This window comes from Heterodontus francisci, chromosome 13, assembly GCF_036365525.1.
Source record: "Heterodontus francisci isolate sHetFra1 chromosome 13, sHetFra1.hap1, whole genome shotgun sequence".
Taxonomy (NCBI): Eukaryota; Metazoa; Chordata; class Chondrichthyes; order Heterodontiformes; family Heterodontidae; genus Heterodontus; species Heterodontus francisci.
In genome coordinates, this window is record NC_090383.1 from 103567566 (window position 1) to 103584781 (window position 17216).

The 17216-nt window shown below is 42.3% G+C and overlaps 1 protein-coding gene across 3 annotated transcripts in view; it reads left to right on the forward strand.

Moving 5' to 3' along the window:
• The window catches only part of LOC137376540 (alpha-actinin-2-like), a 113722-nt gene that overhangs the window by 55611 nt on the left and 40895 nt on the right, over positions 1–17216 (forward strand). For 2 of the 3 annotated variants that reach the window (XR_010976272.1, XM_068045292.1), the window contains exons 2-5: positions 10805–10919; positions 12035–12154; positions 13100–13186; positions 14707–14794. Coding sequence is in view for 1 of the 3 variants with exons in the window: in XM_068045292.1 (XP_067901393.1) it covers positions 10805–10919; positions 12035–12154; positions 13100–13186; positions 14707–14794 (410 nt within the window). In the remaining 2 variants the exon portion in view is untranslated. Of the gene's footprint in view, positions 1–10804; positions 10920–12034; positions 12155–13099; positions 13187–14706; positions 14795–17216 lie in introns of those variants that run through there. The other variant, XM_068045287.1, reaches the window with a different exon arrangement.

Here is a 17216-nt window from a genome sequence, read left to right on the forward strand (position 1 = left end):
AAATGTGAAAAGGTGTTGATGTTTGTGTCTGGAGATATGAGCAACCTCCCTACATGTGTTTCAAGTGTAACAGAATTATATAGAGAGAGAGATGATATGTGAGCCATGGACTTTTGAGAGCTCTGTATCCGTGACATTAGTAGGTTACATAAAATGTTGGAATGACCAAAGCTTTAAAATAATTGACCTTAATTGTCTTTAATCAGGAATAGGGCTGTAAAGGCAGAAAAATAGTTCAATTGGGGAGAGGGGCTTCGAGAGGAAGGAACTGAGAGCGAAACGGTGTAGTAATAGTATAGGATAGTAATTCCTGTCACTGCCTTGTTCATCCCTAGAGTTAAAGACACAACTGGCTTGGATGAATTAACCTCACTTATTTTAAGCTCTATTCTATATGTCTCATTGACCACTGGGTGCTGGGCCTGCTTCAGTTTGTTACACAAGGTAGACTCCATCTATCAAACTTTTATAGGTTAGTGCATCACTGCTTTCTTCCATCATTATCATTGTCCTGAACCAAAAATAAACCAGGTGGAAGAATCCAGCTCAAAGCTTCCAGATATTGTCCCTCATGTCGGTTAAACAAACCATTTCTTTGACTTGAACCATCATTTAAATAGAATTGTCATCCTGTTTGGGATAGAAATGCAGTACTGTACTAATGTGCGTCCTGGCATGCCGTCTATGATCTGGAACTCCAGATTGTCGTCGTCATTGCATTGAGCTCTGAGTAATTTGTCTTCTTGGCACTAGTATCATCATACAGCCTCAACCTTACTTTTGAGGGCTTCATTTTTGCATCGCCATATTGAGCCACTTCGCACAGGTCTGTGAAGGTCATGATGTTGCCTGATGCACCTGTGTCAATCTGACACTTTATGTTGACTTGATGTTCTCCTTCTGCAGTCATCATTCCAACAGCCACAAACCATTTATCAGGTACCGACCTGACTGAACCAACCTGTTGTATGGTGTATAGTGATTTGTCAGAATCTTCGGCTGATATCTCTCCAGTGGTCATCTGTACCTGCTTGTTGTGCTTCCTTCTAGCCAAACACTTGTGTGCAAAATGATTCGGCTTCTTGCAGTGAGAACGCTGCTTTCCCCATGCTGGACGTGACTTCTTTTCCTTTTGTGTGATGTCTCTGCAGTATTTGCATCCTGCCCTTTGTCCATGATCTTTCTGCCCTTTTGGCCTGCAGTGTTTATCAGCATAATGCAAAGCCTGGTCTGTCTGCCATGAATATGCTTTAGCTGCTGATTTACAACCTCAGCACTTCTGCACAAGTTGATCACTTTTCTGAGAGTAAGTTTCTCCTCTCTTAGAAGACATGCTCTCACTGCAGGATCACTTATGCCTAATACAATCTTGTCCTTAGATCATTTTTAGTTGCACAAATTCACAGGATTCTGCGAGCTGTGTTAATGCAGTTACAGGACTATCTTTCATCTTGGGCCCTAATATTGAACACCTACCATTCATAAGTTACATTCACTTGGAGTTCAAAGCCTGCCTTCAAGGCTTTCAGCATTTCTGCTGTCCTTTTTTTGTTCTTCAGAGAGATTTAGGGTGGAATACATTTTGAAACAGTCTCTCCCCAACAGTGATAAAAGTGTAGTTACTCATAGCTGCTCTGGTTTGTTCATTAAATCTGTTGTAATTCTGTCATTGTGAATGGAAAAACTGCAAGTTCTGCTTCATATCACCTTTTCATTTTGACAGGCACCGGGAGAGGAACATTTGCAGCCATTGTGTCTTACTCAGTACTTTCAGTGCTTCTTTGTTCCTTTTCTGTGTCTTCCTGTGGCTTTTAGCAGCTTTCAGCAGCTCTGAACATTCCTGTGTTCCTCTTTTAGCAGCTGTGCTTCTATACAACTCTTCAACACTCAATCTCAGCTCCACTCTGACACCATGTTATAAGCTCACAGGGCAACAGGAGATCCAGATGATTGTGCATGTTGTTTGGCATTTCCATGGCTCCAGAGGAGTATCAATGCAGACAGCTTGCAGGAGTGGAAGCTTTAATGGATGATCTACTAGTTTATGGATGTGGAGACAGAATGAAAGAAGCCATTGCTGACCATGATCAAAATCTAGTGCGACTGATAGACAGAGCTCGCCAGATGAACCTGAAGCTGAACAAGAAAAAATTGCAATTAAAGATGCCCAAAGTCAAGTACATTGGTCATGTACTGACAGCAAAAGATATTCGCCAGGATCCCGAAAAGATGAGAGCAAAAGCAGCGATGTGGCAACCAACAGATGTTAAAGCAGTGCAATGATTTGTTGGATTCGTCAACTATTTCGCAAAATTCTTGCCCAATTTGTCGTTAAGAGTGTGAACCATTACGCCAACTCACTGCCAAGGACGTGCAGTGGTATTGGGGCACAGAACAAGAAGCAGCGTTCACTAAAATCAAGCAACTAGTGACGGCAACACCAGTGCTAAAATACTATGATGTATGATGAAGTCACCTTGAAGTGGGACGCCAACGCGACAGGACTTGGAGTAACCCTCATGCAGTCGGTTGCATTTGCATCCAGGGCCTTAACACAAACAGAATGACGCTACACTCAGATCGAGAAAGAGCGCCTGGCCATTGTCTTTGCTTGTGAACATTTTCATCAATACCTACTTGGAAGAGACAACGTGACCGTCGAGTCCGACCACAAGCCACTTCAAAGTATTTTCCTCAAGCTGCTGCTATCTGCTCCAAAGCATGTGCAAAGAATGCTACTCTAGTTTCAGAGATATCATCTGGGCGTGACATACAAGCAAGGGAAACAGATGTACGTCACTGACATGCTGTCGAGAGCAGCACTCCCTATGAAGAAAATAGAGGATGTTATGACAGTATGTGAAATCTTCCAGATCCAACATGAAGCTGCAGCTTAATATGCTGTGGAAGTTATCAACCCAGCGGAGAAATTGGGCATTCCAGACATTGTGATGAGCGACAATGGCCCACAGTTCACGAGCCACTTCATAAAGGATTGGGAAATTCAACACCATACATCATCCCCATACGATCCTCGCTCAAATGGAAAGACTGAAGCGGCAGTGAAAATTGCCAAAGGAATCATAAAGAACTCGAGCAAATCCAGCACAGGTGTATACAAGACAATTCTCGAGTGGAGAAATGCACCTACTGAAGGCATGGAAAGTAGTCCAGTACAAAGACTAATGTCACGCCACACCCAAACTACTCTTCCATAGCAAAAAAGCTACTGAAGCCGGAAGTAGTAACAGGCGTGAGTGACAGAATCAAGGTGAAACAGCAGAAAACTGCCAAACCATTGCCAGAATTGAGCAATGGAGAGTCAGTCAGGGTACAAACCTTCAATTCTCTCAACAAGAGTCAGCCCAAGTGGCAACTTACGACCTGCGTTGAGCAGTTGTCACCTCGATTGTACATGGTGGAAGTGAACAACCAGATATCGCAATGGCAGGCAAATACGCACAACTGGAGAAACTGTTCCTTCACTGCAGGTGGCCGATCAGGAAGATGTGAACTCACCATCTGCACAGACCACGGATCAACCATCAGTCCCAGAGGTCCACAGCACCCCAACAACGGAAATGGAACAACAGTTACTGCGGCAACAAGAAGTGACACTGAACGACACTCCGCGGAGAAGGCAAATAACCCAGATGAACGGCCAACGACAATACCCACGTGTACCATTAAGAGACCGGCGTGATTTAAAGACTATGTGTGCAATGCATGTGCAGAGACTGACGAGAATAATAAACTGCTAATGCACGAGAAGAGTTATGTGCTTAATGGGTAACTTGGGCAACTCCCTGTAAATGATAATGCATGAAAAAAAGTTTTATATGAAGGGGGGATGTTTGGGATAGAAATGCAATACTGTACTAACGCACCTCCTAGCTTGCTGTAGTCATGTGGCACTCATTGCAGGCATCCGTCAGCAGGCAATTCAATAAAGACTTAGTACAAGCAAGACTGTTGTCCTGTGAGCTCATAACGCATCCAAGGTGTAAGATTTTTAGTGTACCTGAAATATTGCCTTGGGCCAAAAACACAAGGTTAAAGCACCTGGTTAAAAGCAGCAAGCTGCATCCATTATATGAGTTGAAGGGAACAGCATTCATGTCATCTCTCTTTTTCCCCGTTTCTCTCCAATTTATATGCCTCTCTCTTATAGTTTTCTTTTTTCATTCCTTCACTGTTTCTTTTTTGACTTTTTCTATAACCTGCTGCTCTTTTATTTTCCCAGTCCATCTAGCTGTGAAATTTGTCCCTTGCAGCACTATTGAGGTTTTCATGGCAGTAGTTAAAAACCTGATGTACAGAGACATTCACTGTCACTGATTTTTTTTTAAATTCTTTCATGGGATGCGGGCATCACTGGCAAGGCCAGCAATTGTTGCCCATCCCTAATTGCCCTTGACAACTGAGTGGCTTGCTGGGCTATAACAGAGGGAAGTTAAGAGTCAACCATGTTGCTGTGGGCCTGGAGTCACATGTAGGCCAGACCAGGTAAGGACAGCAGATTTCATTCCCGAAAGGACATTAGTGAACCGGATGGGTTTTTATGATAAATGATAGTTTCATACTTTCAACTTCAGATTTTTATGAATTAATTGAATTTAAATTCCACCAGCTGCCATGGTGGGATTTGAACCCATGTCCCCAAAACATTGGCCTGGGCTTCTGGAGTGCTAGTCCAGTGACATTACCATTGCACCACCATCTCCCTTGAATGCTATCAAGTTCTGCCTCCATATCATTTGGCGAGACAAATGCCCAGAATTACTGACCAAAACCTTAAGTGTACTCGCTCTTTTCCCTTTTCCCTTACAACTCCTTTCCCTTCATCCACCTATCCAATCTAACTTTGAATGTTGCCTCATCCACTAACCCTGGAAGTGAAGTCCACAGCCTCTCAATTGTGTGTGTAGAAGTTTTCTCCTGCCCTCACTTCTAAATCTCTTGCATTAATCTTGTACCTATGGTCCTTCATTCTTGGCTTCTCAACTACTGGAAGCAGTATGCTTCTACCTACCCCATCCCATCCTTTCATCATCACAATGTGGGATCCACTTCTTCTTTGGCCTCCTTGTCTCGAGAGACAATGGGTAAGCGCCTGGAGGTGGCCAGTGGTTTGTGAAGCAGCGCCTGGAGTGGCTATAAAGGCCAATTCTAGAGTGACAGACTCTGCCACAGGTGCTACAGTTAAAATTTGTTTGTCGGGACTGTTACACAGTTGGCTCTCCCCTTGCGTTTCTGTCTTTTTTTCCTGCCAACTGCTAAGTCTCTTCGACTCGCCACACTTTAGCCCCACCTTTATGGCTGCCCCCCAGCTCTGGCGATCGCTGGCAACTGACTCCCACGACTTGTGATCAATGTCACAGGACTTCATGTCGTGTTTGCAGATGTCTTTAAAGCGGAGACATGGACGGCCGGTTGGTCTGATACCAGTGACGAGCTCGCCGTACAATGTGTCCTTGGGGATCCTGCCATCTTCCATGCGGCTCACGTGGCCAAGCTATATCAAGCGCCACTGGCTCAGTAGGGTGTCTATGCTGGGGATGTTGGCTGCCTCGAGGACTTCTGTGTTGGAGATACGGTCCTGCCACTTGATGCCAAGGATTCTCCGGAGGCAGCGAAGATGGAATGAATTGAGACGTCGCTCTTGGCTGACATACGTTGTCCAGGCCTCGCTGCCGATCCACAAGGCTAAGATATGTAGTCTGCAATCCACAGTTGTTATAACACTGTTTTGGCAGCATCTGAGACCATGGAACACAATAAAACAATCAGAATAACCAAACAATAGGGGAAAAGCCTGCTTTAGGAACCATTCTTTCATGGTGCTTGAGGCTATATGAAGTAGCATGTAAATAAACAGAGTGAAATTAAGCTGAAGACTGTTACTTGGACAATGTACTGGAGAGTGCCCAGTACCCATAGAACCATATCCCAACAGGAATAATAGCCTGAAGGGAGAAATTAACAGACAAAAGGTTTTTCAAAGCCATCTGAAAGCTCGGGACTTGAAAATGGTTACTGTAAGCACAGGCGTACCTGATCTGTTTGTGCACCTCAGGTGTAATAATTTTAATCTTCGAAAAATAGTTGATGATATCACTATCTAATCAATCAGGATCGGCTGCAACCAGTATGTTGAGTTTAATCGGAGATTGAGTTGGGAGATAACACTAGTTATACAGCAAAAACATACAACCGTACAGTCAATGAGTACTGGTCCAGATTGGGCAGGATGGCTGACATGCGTGAGCAGCTCTTTCTTCTTCCACTTCTCGGTGCCTGCAAGACTTCTTGAACTACTCAGGGGTGTTGGACTGTGGTCTTCCTTGAGAGTTATTCTTTATCACCTAACTGCTCTGAAATCTCCCACAGTCCCTTATTTATACCCTTTTTTTAGGGGTGGACACTTGGATGGATTATTGCCCTATAAAGATTTACGTTATTTTGAATTACCCAATAAAACATCCAGTTCCTTGTCTAAACCGTAAGGTAAAAGCCCACCTTTAATGTTATCCACCTGCCATTAATTCCTTGAGCCTTCGCATATACCTTCTGTCCTTGATCAATCAGACCCTTGCATCATTCTTTTCTTATCTCATCTCAAGTTGTTCTCCCTGATCAATTCTATCCTCCTCAGTAACATTCCATCCCTGACCATCAAACTACCTCCCAAAGGTTTCATTATCCTTACCTGTCCTATCACCATTTATTTATGCCCAAAGCTGTTCATAAGGACTGTTAATGAACTGTTCATAAATGGCCATTCAGTCTGGCATCCTTGTTTCTTATCAAACTGTTGAACCATGGTGATTCATTTTAAGTAACTCCTATTCTATTCCTTATTTCAGCAGGCATCCTAATTAAGTAAGGTTAAATGAAAAACCTAGCAAAACTTTGTAGTATGGTTATCTATTTATGCATTTATCCAGCTATGGCCCCTTGTTCGGGCTATCATTACGTAAGAATAATCATTCCACTAGCTTTGTTTCTAGAGAAAGGAAACCTTTAACAGTTTCTAGTAAAACAAAACTTACAGCACTAACCTATTCCTTTACTTATTTCAAGCTGATTTTATATATGTTCTAACCATATTGCCAATTTCTAATACAGAGAGCATAAATTGACAACTATTTCAGGGAATAAATGTATAGAAATTATAACCCGGAAACAGGCCATTTGGCCCAACCAATCCATGTTTGGTGATTACCCTTCATAAAAGCAAATAATTCTAATTGCATTTGCCTACCTTGTTCCCACATCCTTTTAATCCCTCTTCCTTCATCCACCTATTCAATCTGATCTTGAATGTTGACACAGTTTTTGCCTCAAGAACTAACCTCAGAAGTGAGTTTCACAGCCCCACATCTCTATGTGACAAAGTTTCTCCTACTCTCTGTTGTAAATCTCTTCCATTTAACCTTGTATCTGCAGCCCTTCATTCTAGATCCCTCAACTGCTGGAAACTATATGCTTCTATCTACTCTGTCTTATCCTTCCATTCTATTAAATATATCTATTATATAGCCCTTTAGTCTGCATTTTTCTCGTGAACAAACTCCCAGTTTTTCAAATAGAAGCAAAATACTGTAGATGCTGGAAACCTGAAATAAAAACAGAAGAGCTGGAAATACTCAGCAGCTTTGGCAGCGTCTGTGGAGAGAGAAGCAGAGTTAACGTTTCAGGTCTGTGACCTTTCATCAGAACCTTTTAATGTCCTGTGAACCTGTAGTTATATTATTATTGCTATTACTGAGACATGGTTGAGGGAAGGGCAGGACTGGCTGCTTAATATTCCAGGGTATAGAATCTTCAGATGTGATAGGGGAGGGGATACAAGAAGAGGTGGCATTGCACTGTTTAAAGAGACAATTACTGCAGTAAGGAGGGATGATATCCTAGAAGGTTCCTCAAATGAGTATGAGTAGAACTTAAAAACAAAAAGGGGGCAGTCACTTGGCTGGGAGTGTACTACAGGCCTCCAAACAGTCAGGGAGAGATAGAGGAGCAGATATGTAGGCAAATCTCAGAGGTGCAAAAATAATAGGCTAATAATAGTAGGGGATTTCAACTTCCCCCATAGTAGAGGGGATAGTATTGGTGCAAAAAGCTTAAAGGGGGCGGAATTCTTCAAGTGTATTCAGGAGAGTTTTTTGATCCAGCACATAGAGAGTCCTACAAGAGGAGGAGCAGTACTGGACTTAATCCTAGGGAATGAAGCCGGACAAGTGGTAGAAGTGGCAGTGGGGGAGCATTTTGGGGATAGTGAACATAACTCTGTAAGATTTAAGATTGTTATGGAAAAGGACAAAGAGGGAAATAAGAGTACTGAATTGGGGGAAGGCAGATTTCAATATGATAAAAAAGGATCTGGCCAAAGTGAACTGGGAGCAGCTTCTTACAGGAAAGTCTACATCAGACCTGTGGGAGTCATTTAGAAGGGAAATTGTGAGGGTTCAGGTGCTGCATGTTCCTGTAAAGGTGAAGAGTAGGACCAACAGGTCAAGGGAACCCTGGATGTCAAGGGATATAGAGTATTGGATAAGGGAAAAAAATGGTGGCATATGGCAGATTCAGAGTGCTGAAAATAGCGGAGGCCCTAGAGGAGTATAGAAAGTGTAGGGGAGTACTTAAAAAGTAATTAGGAGAGCGAAGAGGGGGCATGAAAAACCACTGGCAGACAAGATAAAGGAAAATCCCAAGGCGTTTTATAAGTATGTTAGGGGCAAGAGGATAACCAGGGAAAAAGTGGGGCCCATTAGGGATCATAGAGGCAATCTGTGTCTAGAGCCGGAGGACATAGGGGAGGTTTTGAATGATTACTTTTCATCTGTATTCACTGTGGAGAGGAACGATGTAGGTTTAGAGATAAGGGAAAGGGATTGTGATATACTTGATCCAATTAGCATTGAAAAGTAGGAAGTATTAGCTGTTTTAGCGGGCATGAAGGTGGATAAATGCCCAGGCCTAGATGAGATGTATCCCAGGCTGCTATATGAGGCAAGGGAGGAGATAGCGGGGGCTCTGACACAAATTTTCAGATCCTCTCTGGCCACAGGAGAGGTACCAGAGGACTGGAGGACAGCAAATGTGGTACCATTATTTAAGAAGGGTAGCAGGGATAAACCATGTAATTACAGGCCAGTGAGTCTAACATCAGTGGTAGGGAAATTATTGCAAAAAATTTTGAGACAGGATTAATCTCCACTTAGAGAGGCAGGGATTAATCAGGGATAGTCAGCATGGCTTTGTCAGGGGGAGATCATGTCTAGCAAATTTGATTGAATTTTTCGAGGAGGTGACAAGAGGTGTAGATGAGGGTAAAGCAGTTGATGTAGTCTACATGGACTTCAGTAAGGCTTTTGATAAGGTCCCGCATGGGAGATTGGTTAAGAAAGTAAAGGCCCATGGGATCCAGGGTAATTTGGCAAATTGGATTGAAAATTGGCTTAGTGCCAGGAAGCAGAAGGTGATGGTCGAGGGTTGTTTTTGCAAGTGGAAGCCTGTGACCAGTGGTGTACCGCAGGGATCGGTGCTGGGACCCTTACTGTTTCTAGTGTACATTAATGATTTAAACGTGAATATAAGAGGTATGATCAGTAAGTTCGCAGATGACACGAAAATTGGTGGTGTCGTAAATAGTGAGGAGGAAAGCCTTAGGTTACAGGATGATATAGATGGGCTGGCAAGATGGGCGGAGCTGTGGCAAATGGAGTTTAATCCTGAGAAGTGTGAGGTGATGCATTTTGGGAGGTCTAACAAAGAAATGGATTATACAATGGATGGTAGGGCCCTCGGGAGTACAGAGGGTCAGAGGCACCTTGGTGTACTGGTCCATAGATCACTGAAGGCAGCAGCACAGGCAGATAAGGTGGTTAGGAAGGCTTACAGGATACTTGCCTTTATTAGCCGAGGCATAGAATATAAGAGAAGGGGGGTTATGATGGAGCTGTATAAAACGCTGGTGAGGCCACAGTTGGAGTACTGTGTACTGTCCTGGTTGCCACACTATAGGAAGGATGTGATTGCAATGGAGAGGGTGCAGAGGGGATTCACCAGGATGTTGCCTGGGCTGGAGCATTTCAGTTATGAAGACCAACTAGATAGACTGGGGTTGTTTTCCTTGGAGCGGAGAAGGCTGAGGGGGAACCTGATTGAGGTATACAAAATTATGAGGGGCATTGATAGGATAGATAGGAAGAAACTTTTTCCCTTAGCGGAGAGGTCAATAACTTGGGGTTATAGATTTAAGGTAAGGGGCAGGAGGTTTAGAGGGGAGTTGAGGAGGAATGTTTTCACCCAGACGGCGGTTGGAATCTGGAACACACTACCTGAAGGAGTGGTAGAGGCAGGAACACTTACGACATTCAAGAAATATTTAGATGAGCACTTGAAGCGCCATAGCATACAAGGCTATGGGCCAAGTGCGGGGAAATGGGATTAGTTAGGACAGGTGCTTAATGGTCGGCATAGGCTCGTTGGGCTGAAGGGCCTGTTTCTGTGCTGTAAAACTCTATGACTCTGAGTTCAAATTCCCTCTGCTCTTACACGTCACCAAGCCTCCTTCCATTCAGTATATTTACTGCTGTTCTATTTTTACAAAAATGTCACATTTACTGACTTTGACCAATATTTCTTTCCATTGAACTATTGATAGCATTTTACTCTATTAACAAAAGTGAAAATTACCCTGAACTTTGCTTCCAGAACTTCTAAATTGAGAACAAGTTGCTCCAATGCTTTAAAACAAAAGGCCAGGAAAAGTGTAACCAATGTTTTTGTGTTTCAGACTTTTACTGCTTGGTGCAATTCACATTTGCGGAAAGCTGGTACGCAAATTGAAAATATTGAAGACGACTTCAGAAATGGCCTTAAACTTATGCTTCTTTTGGAAGTTATTTCAGGTAAGTTGAGTCAAACTCTTGTTTTCAGAAAGGACAAAGGGTCAGTCAGTCTTGTTGATGTGGCTTGATTTAAAAGTGAGCTCTCACTACCTGGTGTGGTGCTGCATGATGTAGACTAGGGAGGTTGAATGTTTTATCTTTGGTTTCTAATGAGTTAATTGATCTCAGCCAAGTGGGAAACGAGGTTATTGCAATCGATCTCCGTTTCCCTAGGCTGAGGAGGGAAATAATCAGTCAAGATTCTAGCTCTTCATTCCTGTCAAGTGACTCCTGCTGAACATCCGATGAAGATTGAATCAGGCTTAACTTTGATGCTCATACAGTTGAACAGCCTGCCATCATTCTAGGTTCACGCATAAACAGTGGCCCCTTGGGTGAGATCCAAAATATTGCTACAGGATCATATCATGGCAAAACATAGTACCTTCAGTAGAGGAGAGGAGGAGAGAAATGATCCCTCGTCTGTGCTGAAAAATACTTCTTCCCTTAAAAGCAGTATTCAGATTCCATTTTGTTGTCAGCGATAATTGTCTCATTGTTGCTCTCCCATTTGAAAAAAGTAGTACAGTTCTTTCAGCTTCAGGTCCGATTGCTTGTTTGTAGCCACAGTTTCAATGTACTTTTTTTCTTGCTGGCATCTCCTCTTTCAATTGATTGAGTGAGATTCTTGTAGATATTTCTCCTCATTATTTTCTTAATTTTTCAGTCAAACTGAAGCTGCTATGGTCAGTTTTTGCACCAGACCATATAGTCCAACCATATCTTTGCGATATTCCTCTCATTTGTCTTCCTTCCATATAACAATCTTTATTCATCTACCATCATTCATTCTGTTTGCATATGTAAATTCTAAGTGTTTTTTCCAGTGATTTGGTCCACTAACATTTTCCAGTTTCCTTTTAAAGTTGTTATTTCTTAGCTTTAGCAACCAAATAATGGCGAGTATCTGACTCCTGCCATGAAGGATCTTCATTCACCTTCTATCCTAAGGTATTATGTTTCACTATCAAACATTAAAATGTGCTTAAAGAATTGAAGGTAGGAAGGCAGAAACAGGAAAAGAGAGGGGATCATGCGTTCACAAGATAATGTCTTTTTGATACGTTTCTTTATAGGTGAGAGGCTCCCGAAGCCAGACCAGGGCAAGATGCGTTTCCATAAAATTGCAAATGTTAACAAAGCATTGGATTACATTGCCAGGAAAGGAGTAAAGCTTGTATCAATTGGTGCTGAAGGTAATTTGATCAGAAAGATTTAAGTGTTGCAAAAGTAACCCACAGGCCACATGATAGCTGGAGGCTGCTCAAAAAGAAAAGGCCCAGGAAATTTTTAGCCTTTAATCTTAGGTCCACAAAAAAAAAATGCTCCCAGCTTCTTCCAGCATGTGCGAGGCTCTCCTTCGTGATCTTCCGATCCATTCCCAATCTTAAGGACGACATGTGGCACTCACGCTCCTTCGCTTTCCCGTCCAGGAGAAACTGGCACCGCTGAAGAGGGGAAGGGGTCACTGCTGCAGTTTGAGTATAGATTGGGGGGAGTGGGTGGGGAAGGGGGTCAGCTCTGCATTATTTTATGGATGAGGGGAGGACAGACAGGGGCAACTTTGCATGTTGAGTATAGATGGGGAGGAAGGGGTCAACACTGCATTATTTTATGGATGGGAGGTGGGGGCAACTCTGCATTTTGTTTGCAGGGCTGGCAGCCTTTTAAAAATGGCACCAGCACCTGCTCATGAATCAGGTGTCGCCATTCACGGCATTGCCGAAGTCACCCCTGCCACGTGATTGGGGGTGGTGGCCGCCGTCAATATGCTAAGTGCCCGCCCGCCGCAGAATCGCAGCGGCCGCCATTTTCTGCTCCCGGCGGTGGGACAAGACGATCCAGCCCGATATGTTATGACATTCAAACTCTATTATTAACAACTACGATGAACTTGGGGAGTTTGAGTGAAGATCAACAATTTATTAAAACATTTTTAATTGCCATGCTGATTTCTGTTTGAATGGAATTAAATCTATGTGAAGATTGTAGGTACATGAAAGCATAGAATTTCAATGTTACTGGAGTACAATATGTGATCAGTATAAAGCTGCTTGGCAAATTGCTCATCCATTGATTAGGATCAGCTGTATGTTTGAACAGTCTGTGCGACTATTATATTTGTATTTCTTCTGTTGTAGAAATAGTAGATGGGAATGTGAAGATGACTCTGGGTATGATTTGGACTATCATTCTCCGTTTCGCTATTCATGACATATCTGTGGAGGGTAAGTGAAATGAGCTTCTAATTTCAATCCAATGCAACCCATTCAACAAAGAGTTCTTGTAGGACTTCCAGAGGTAGAAATTGGTTTTGGACGGTGGCTGCAATGGAACTGCATATCGGCACCACGTATAATGGGCGGCTGGTCCAATACCGCGTGTTTTGCACCACCATTAGAGACTCTTTCTTGCCTCCCAATAGTTGCATGTGCATTTCAGCTGCATCCATTGTTACTGTGCTGCATTGAGTTCCCCTTGGTCAACCTGTCTCCACTGTCAGCACTGCCTGTGCCCCTTGGTTGACCCTGTGGCTCTGCCCCTTGGTTGACCCTGTGGCTCTGCCCCTTGGTTGACCCTGTGGCTCTGCCCCTTGGTTGACCCTGTGGCTCTGCCCTTTGGTTGACCCTGTGGCTCTGCCCTATGGTTGACCTTGTGGCTTCCATTTTCATGTTTACTTGGGGATCCACTTTCATCTTTGCTGGGGGCGTAAAAACTAACATTGGTGGATCAGCTGCCCTTTATACTCCCTGCCCGCTTTTTCTTTCCAATGACTTCATGTGCTGAATGGGTGACCGATCCAATATTGTCAGTTTGTTGCCTCCAACAAACTCATCTCGGGTGCATTCAACGTTCAAGGTATCCTATAAATCTAAATTTACATCCCAAGGCATTTCACAAAATGAAATAGACAGGGAAACAAATGCCAAGACTCGGAGAGATTAGGAGGGTGCCTGAAATTCTTGTCGAAAAGATGGATATTGAGAAGACTTTTAATCGGAGAGAAGTAAAGCCATGAGGGGTGTGTATTGGTGAGGGCCTTCCAGAAAGTGAGACCAAAGAGGGGAGTGCATAAAATGCCAGAGGCAGACGATCAAGGGATTATATAAGAGTGGGGGAAACCTCAGAAACTGTGAGGGGTGAAGCCATGGAAGGAATTGAAAAGGAGGAAAAGGAATTGGTTTTTCCCATCTGTATACTTGCGATTTGTTTTTACACTGCGGGCAGAGACAGATTGAAGAGACAGGTAAAAGCCACTGACTTTGACACTCACTGCTACTGACTTTCACAACAGTCAAGGCTTTCACAACTGAATTGCAGATTAATATAACAGCAAAATACTGAGGATACTGGAAATCTGAAATAAAAAGTGCAGGAAATACTTAGCAGGTCTGACAGCATCTGTGGAGAGAAACAGAGTTGAAATTCCGAGTTGGATATGACTAATTTAGTAGTGCCATCACTGACAAATTTTCAGTCTCACTGGGCCCCGGTTGAAAATGATCTGCAGTTTAAAAATAAAGTAAATGGTAATGTAGAGTTCCATTTGAAATCAGGAAAACTAACATTTATTTCTGATTATAAGTCAAACGTATTCCTGATATGACTAGAAAGACTTGCCATGTAATTCTTGACATCATCTAGTGCCTGATTGATTGATTGAACATATCTAATTATATCTTTTTTTTAAATCCTGGTAGTGTCACCATGTTTGTGTAAACTTGAAACACTGATTTATTTTTCACAGAAACATCCGCTAAGGAAGGTCTGCTGCTCTGGTGCCAGAGAAAGACTGCTCCCTATAGGAATGTAAATGTGCAGAACTTCCATACAAGGCAAGTGGAGGAGATATAGATGCAAATCGTAAGAGAAATAGGTGTTAAATTTAATGTCCTGCGTGCCAAAAGCATGCACACACAATTGTGCAATGCCGGCAATAGTGCAATGATGGTCTGTCCATTATCATAGACTGGAGGAATGAAGTTTCACCATATTGTGTTCCCCCATGCACCAAGAACCCAGAGGTGATAGAATCATTACCCTGTGGTTGCTTTATTTTCCAGGTCACTTTTTCTAACTCAAACACTGATTACATGGCTGGCTTAGCTTACTTCAATTTTTGATTTACTTTACCACAATACTGCTGAAACGATAGCTCAGTGTAATCAGATTAGTTAGTTGTATTTTATTGCTTTGTGATACACAACTATTGAATTTAAATAAACAATCACAGTTCACAAGATAATTTGCTGTTGAAATGAAACCTAATGCTAATTGTGACAATACTCATGATTTATTTTTGACAAAGCAATCAAAACATAACATACAGGAGGAGGGTTAGGTTGGAGGGGGGAAAGCTAGCGTTTGTAAAATTCTGTTGTTTCAAACTGGTGCTCCAAAAAGAAAAATCCAAGCAAACACTGAACAGTTTTAGGGTAATTAGCAAAAGAACCACAGGCAAGATGAGGAACATTTGTTTTAGGCAGCTAGTTGTTAATGATCTGGGATGCACTTTCTGAAAGGGTGGTGGGATTCAATAATAACTTTCAAAAGGGAATTGGCTAAATACTTGAAGGGAAACATTTACAAGGCTATGGTGAAAGGGTAGGGGAGTGGGACTAATTGGACAGTTCTTTCAATGATTTGGCACAGGCACAATGGGCTGAATGGCCTCCTTCTATGATTCTGTGAACAGTAATGCATTCAGGCTGGCACTGAATTGCACTTATAAATACTTGCATTAATAAATTTGAAGATTATTGACAGTTCTCAGATTTATCTAACAAAATGGTATTTAAGCCTTAGAAATATAGAATTAGACTATATTTTGAAAGTTTCAGAGATTGGGAAGCAGTTGCCTCACACGTTTGTTTGAAGCTTAAGTGTAGTGGCATCAATGCCAATTGTCTCATGATGGGGTGAGTTTCATCTGTTCCAAGTCTGGTACTCACTGCATCTCAAGCTACAGAAATCTAGTATGATTACAGCCTGTTATTTTAACCCTCACTTTTTTGGTTGAAGGTCCCCTTTCCAAATGAATTAGTAATCACAGTCCCTCCTCCATCTAAATTATAATACCCTATAATAATCATAATACCTGAGCACTCTTTTATTTTGCCACTCTTTCAGTTTAAGTAATACTTAAATATTTGTTTGCAAGAAACCTCCCCTTTCTTCAAGGCTGAACTCACCTGGCATCCATCACCAGCCATGGTAACTGCAGGTCTACCTGGCTATCTTCCTACTGCTCTCAGTGCTGCTCCCTGTGCGCTCGCCTCCAAGGTGAGACAGCTAGCCCACTCTGTGCTGCACATGAGCTGGCTGCACTTCGTTCCCTCCTTTTGGCTCGCACCAATCCTGCCTCTGGCTGCCACTCATTCGCATTCTGCTCGAATATTTTGTGGACCCCCAGAAAGTCTCTACAGACCCTCGGAGATCTGCGGGCCCCAATTTGTTCTAGTTTAATTGTGGAGGATCATTGACATTGGATGATGAGAAAAAACTGTTTATTTATTCTTAGTAATGGGCATTTACAATTACAATTGAGAATGAAAGGGACTGAAAGGGAGAAAAGAGGTTTTCTCTTAAGAGGTTAAGATCAATTGTTGGAAGGAGACTATTGTCCAAATAGATTTATAATTAGGAACTAATATTCACATCTTTGTCACTAGTTTGATTGGATGCATATAATTGTTCTAATCATAGAAAATTCATTTAAATAAATTAAGCCCAACTGTCTTGACCTTAGTATGTGTTAACATATTTGAAATGAGATCTTGTATAATGGCTTGTGGTCTTTTTAATTATTTGCACCCATCTTGAAAGTTGCTTTTCTCACTTTGTTATGTTAAAAATTGCCTCTGCGAAAGGGGTCGGAACCAATATAAAGGAAGGGCAGTATTGACCTTTGAAAAGGAGAGCCGACATGGACTGTGATTATCCACAAAAACAAAGAAGGAATCATCCTGGTGTTAATACCCTGTTACCTTCCAATTTGGGGGTTAACTGTCTCTCAACAATACAAAGAATGTTTACATATTTTTAAAGATGATGGATATTCATTTTTATTTAGATTTAAAAGTGTACATTGAGAATTAATTCCTTCTCGGCATGAATATATTATAATTTCAGTGAGCTAATAGAGAAGTAACAAGGCACCATTGCAATGGATGATTTACAGATTTTAAAATGTTTGAAATGCTGACGTGCATGAGTTAGGTGCTCATTCACCTTGACGAACTTCGCTTTAGCAAAAGA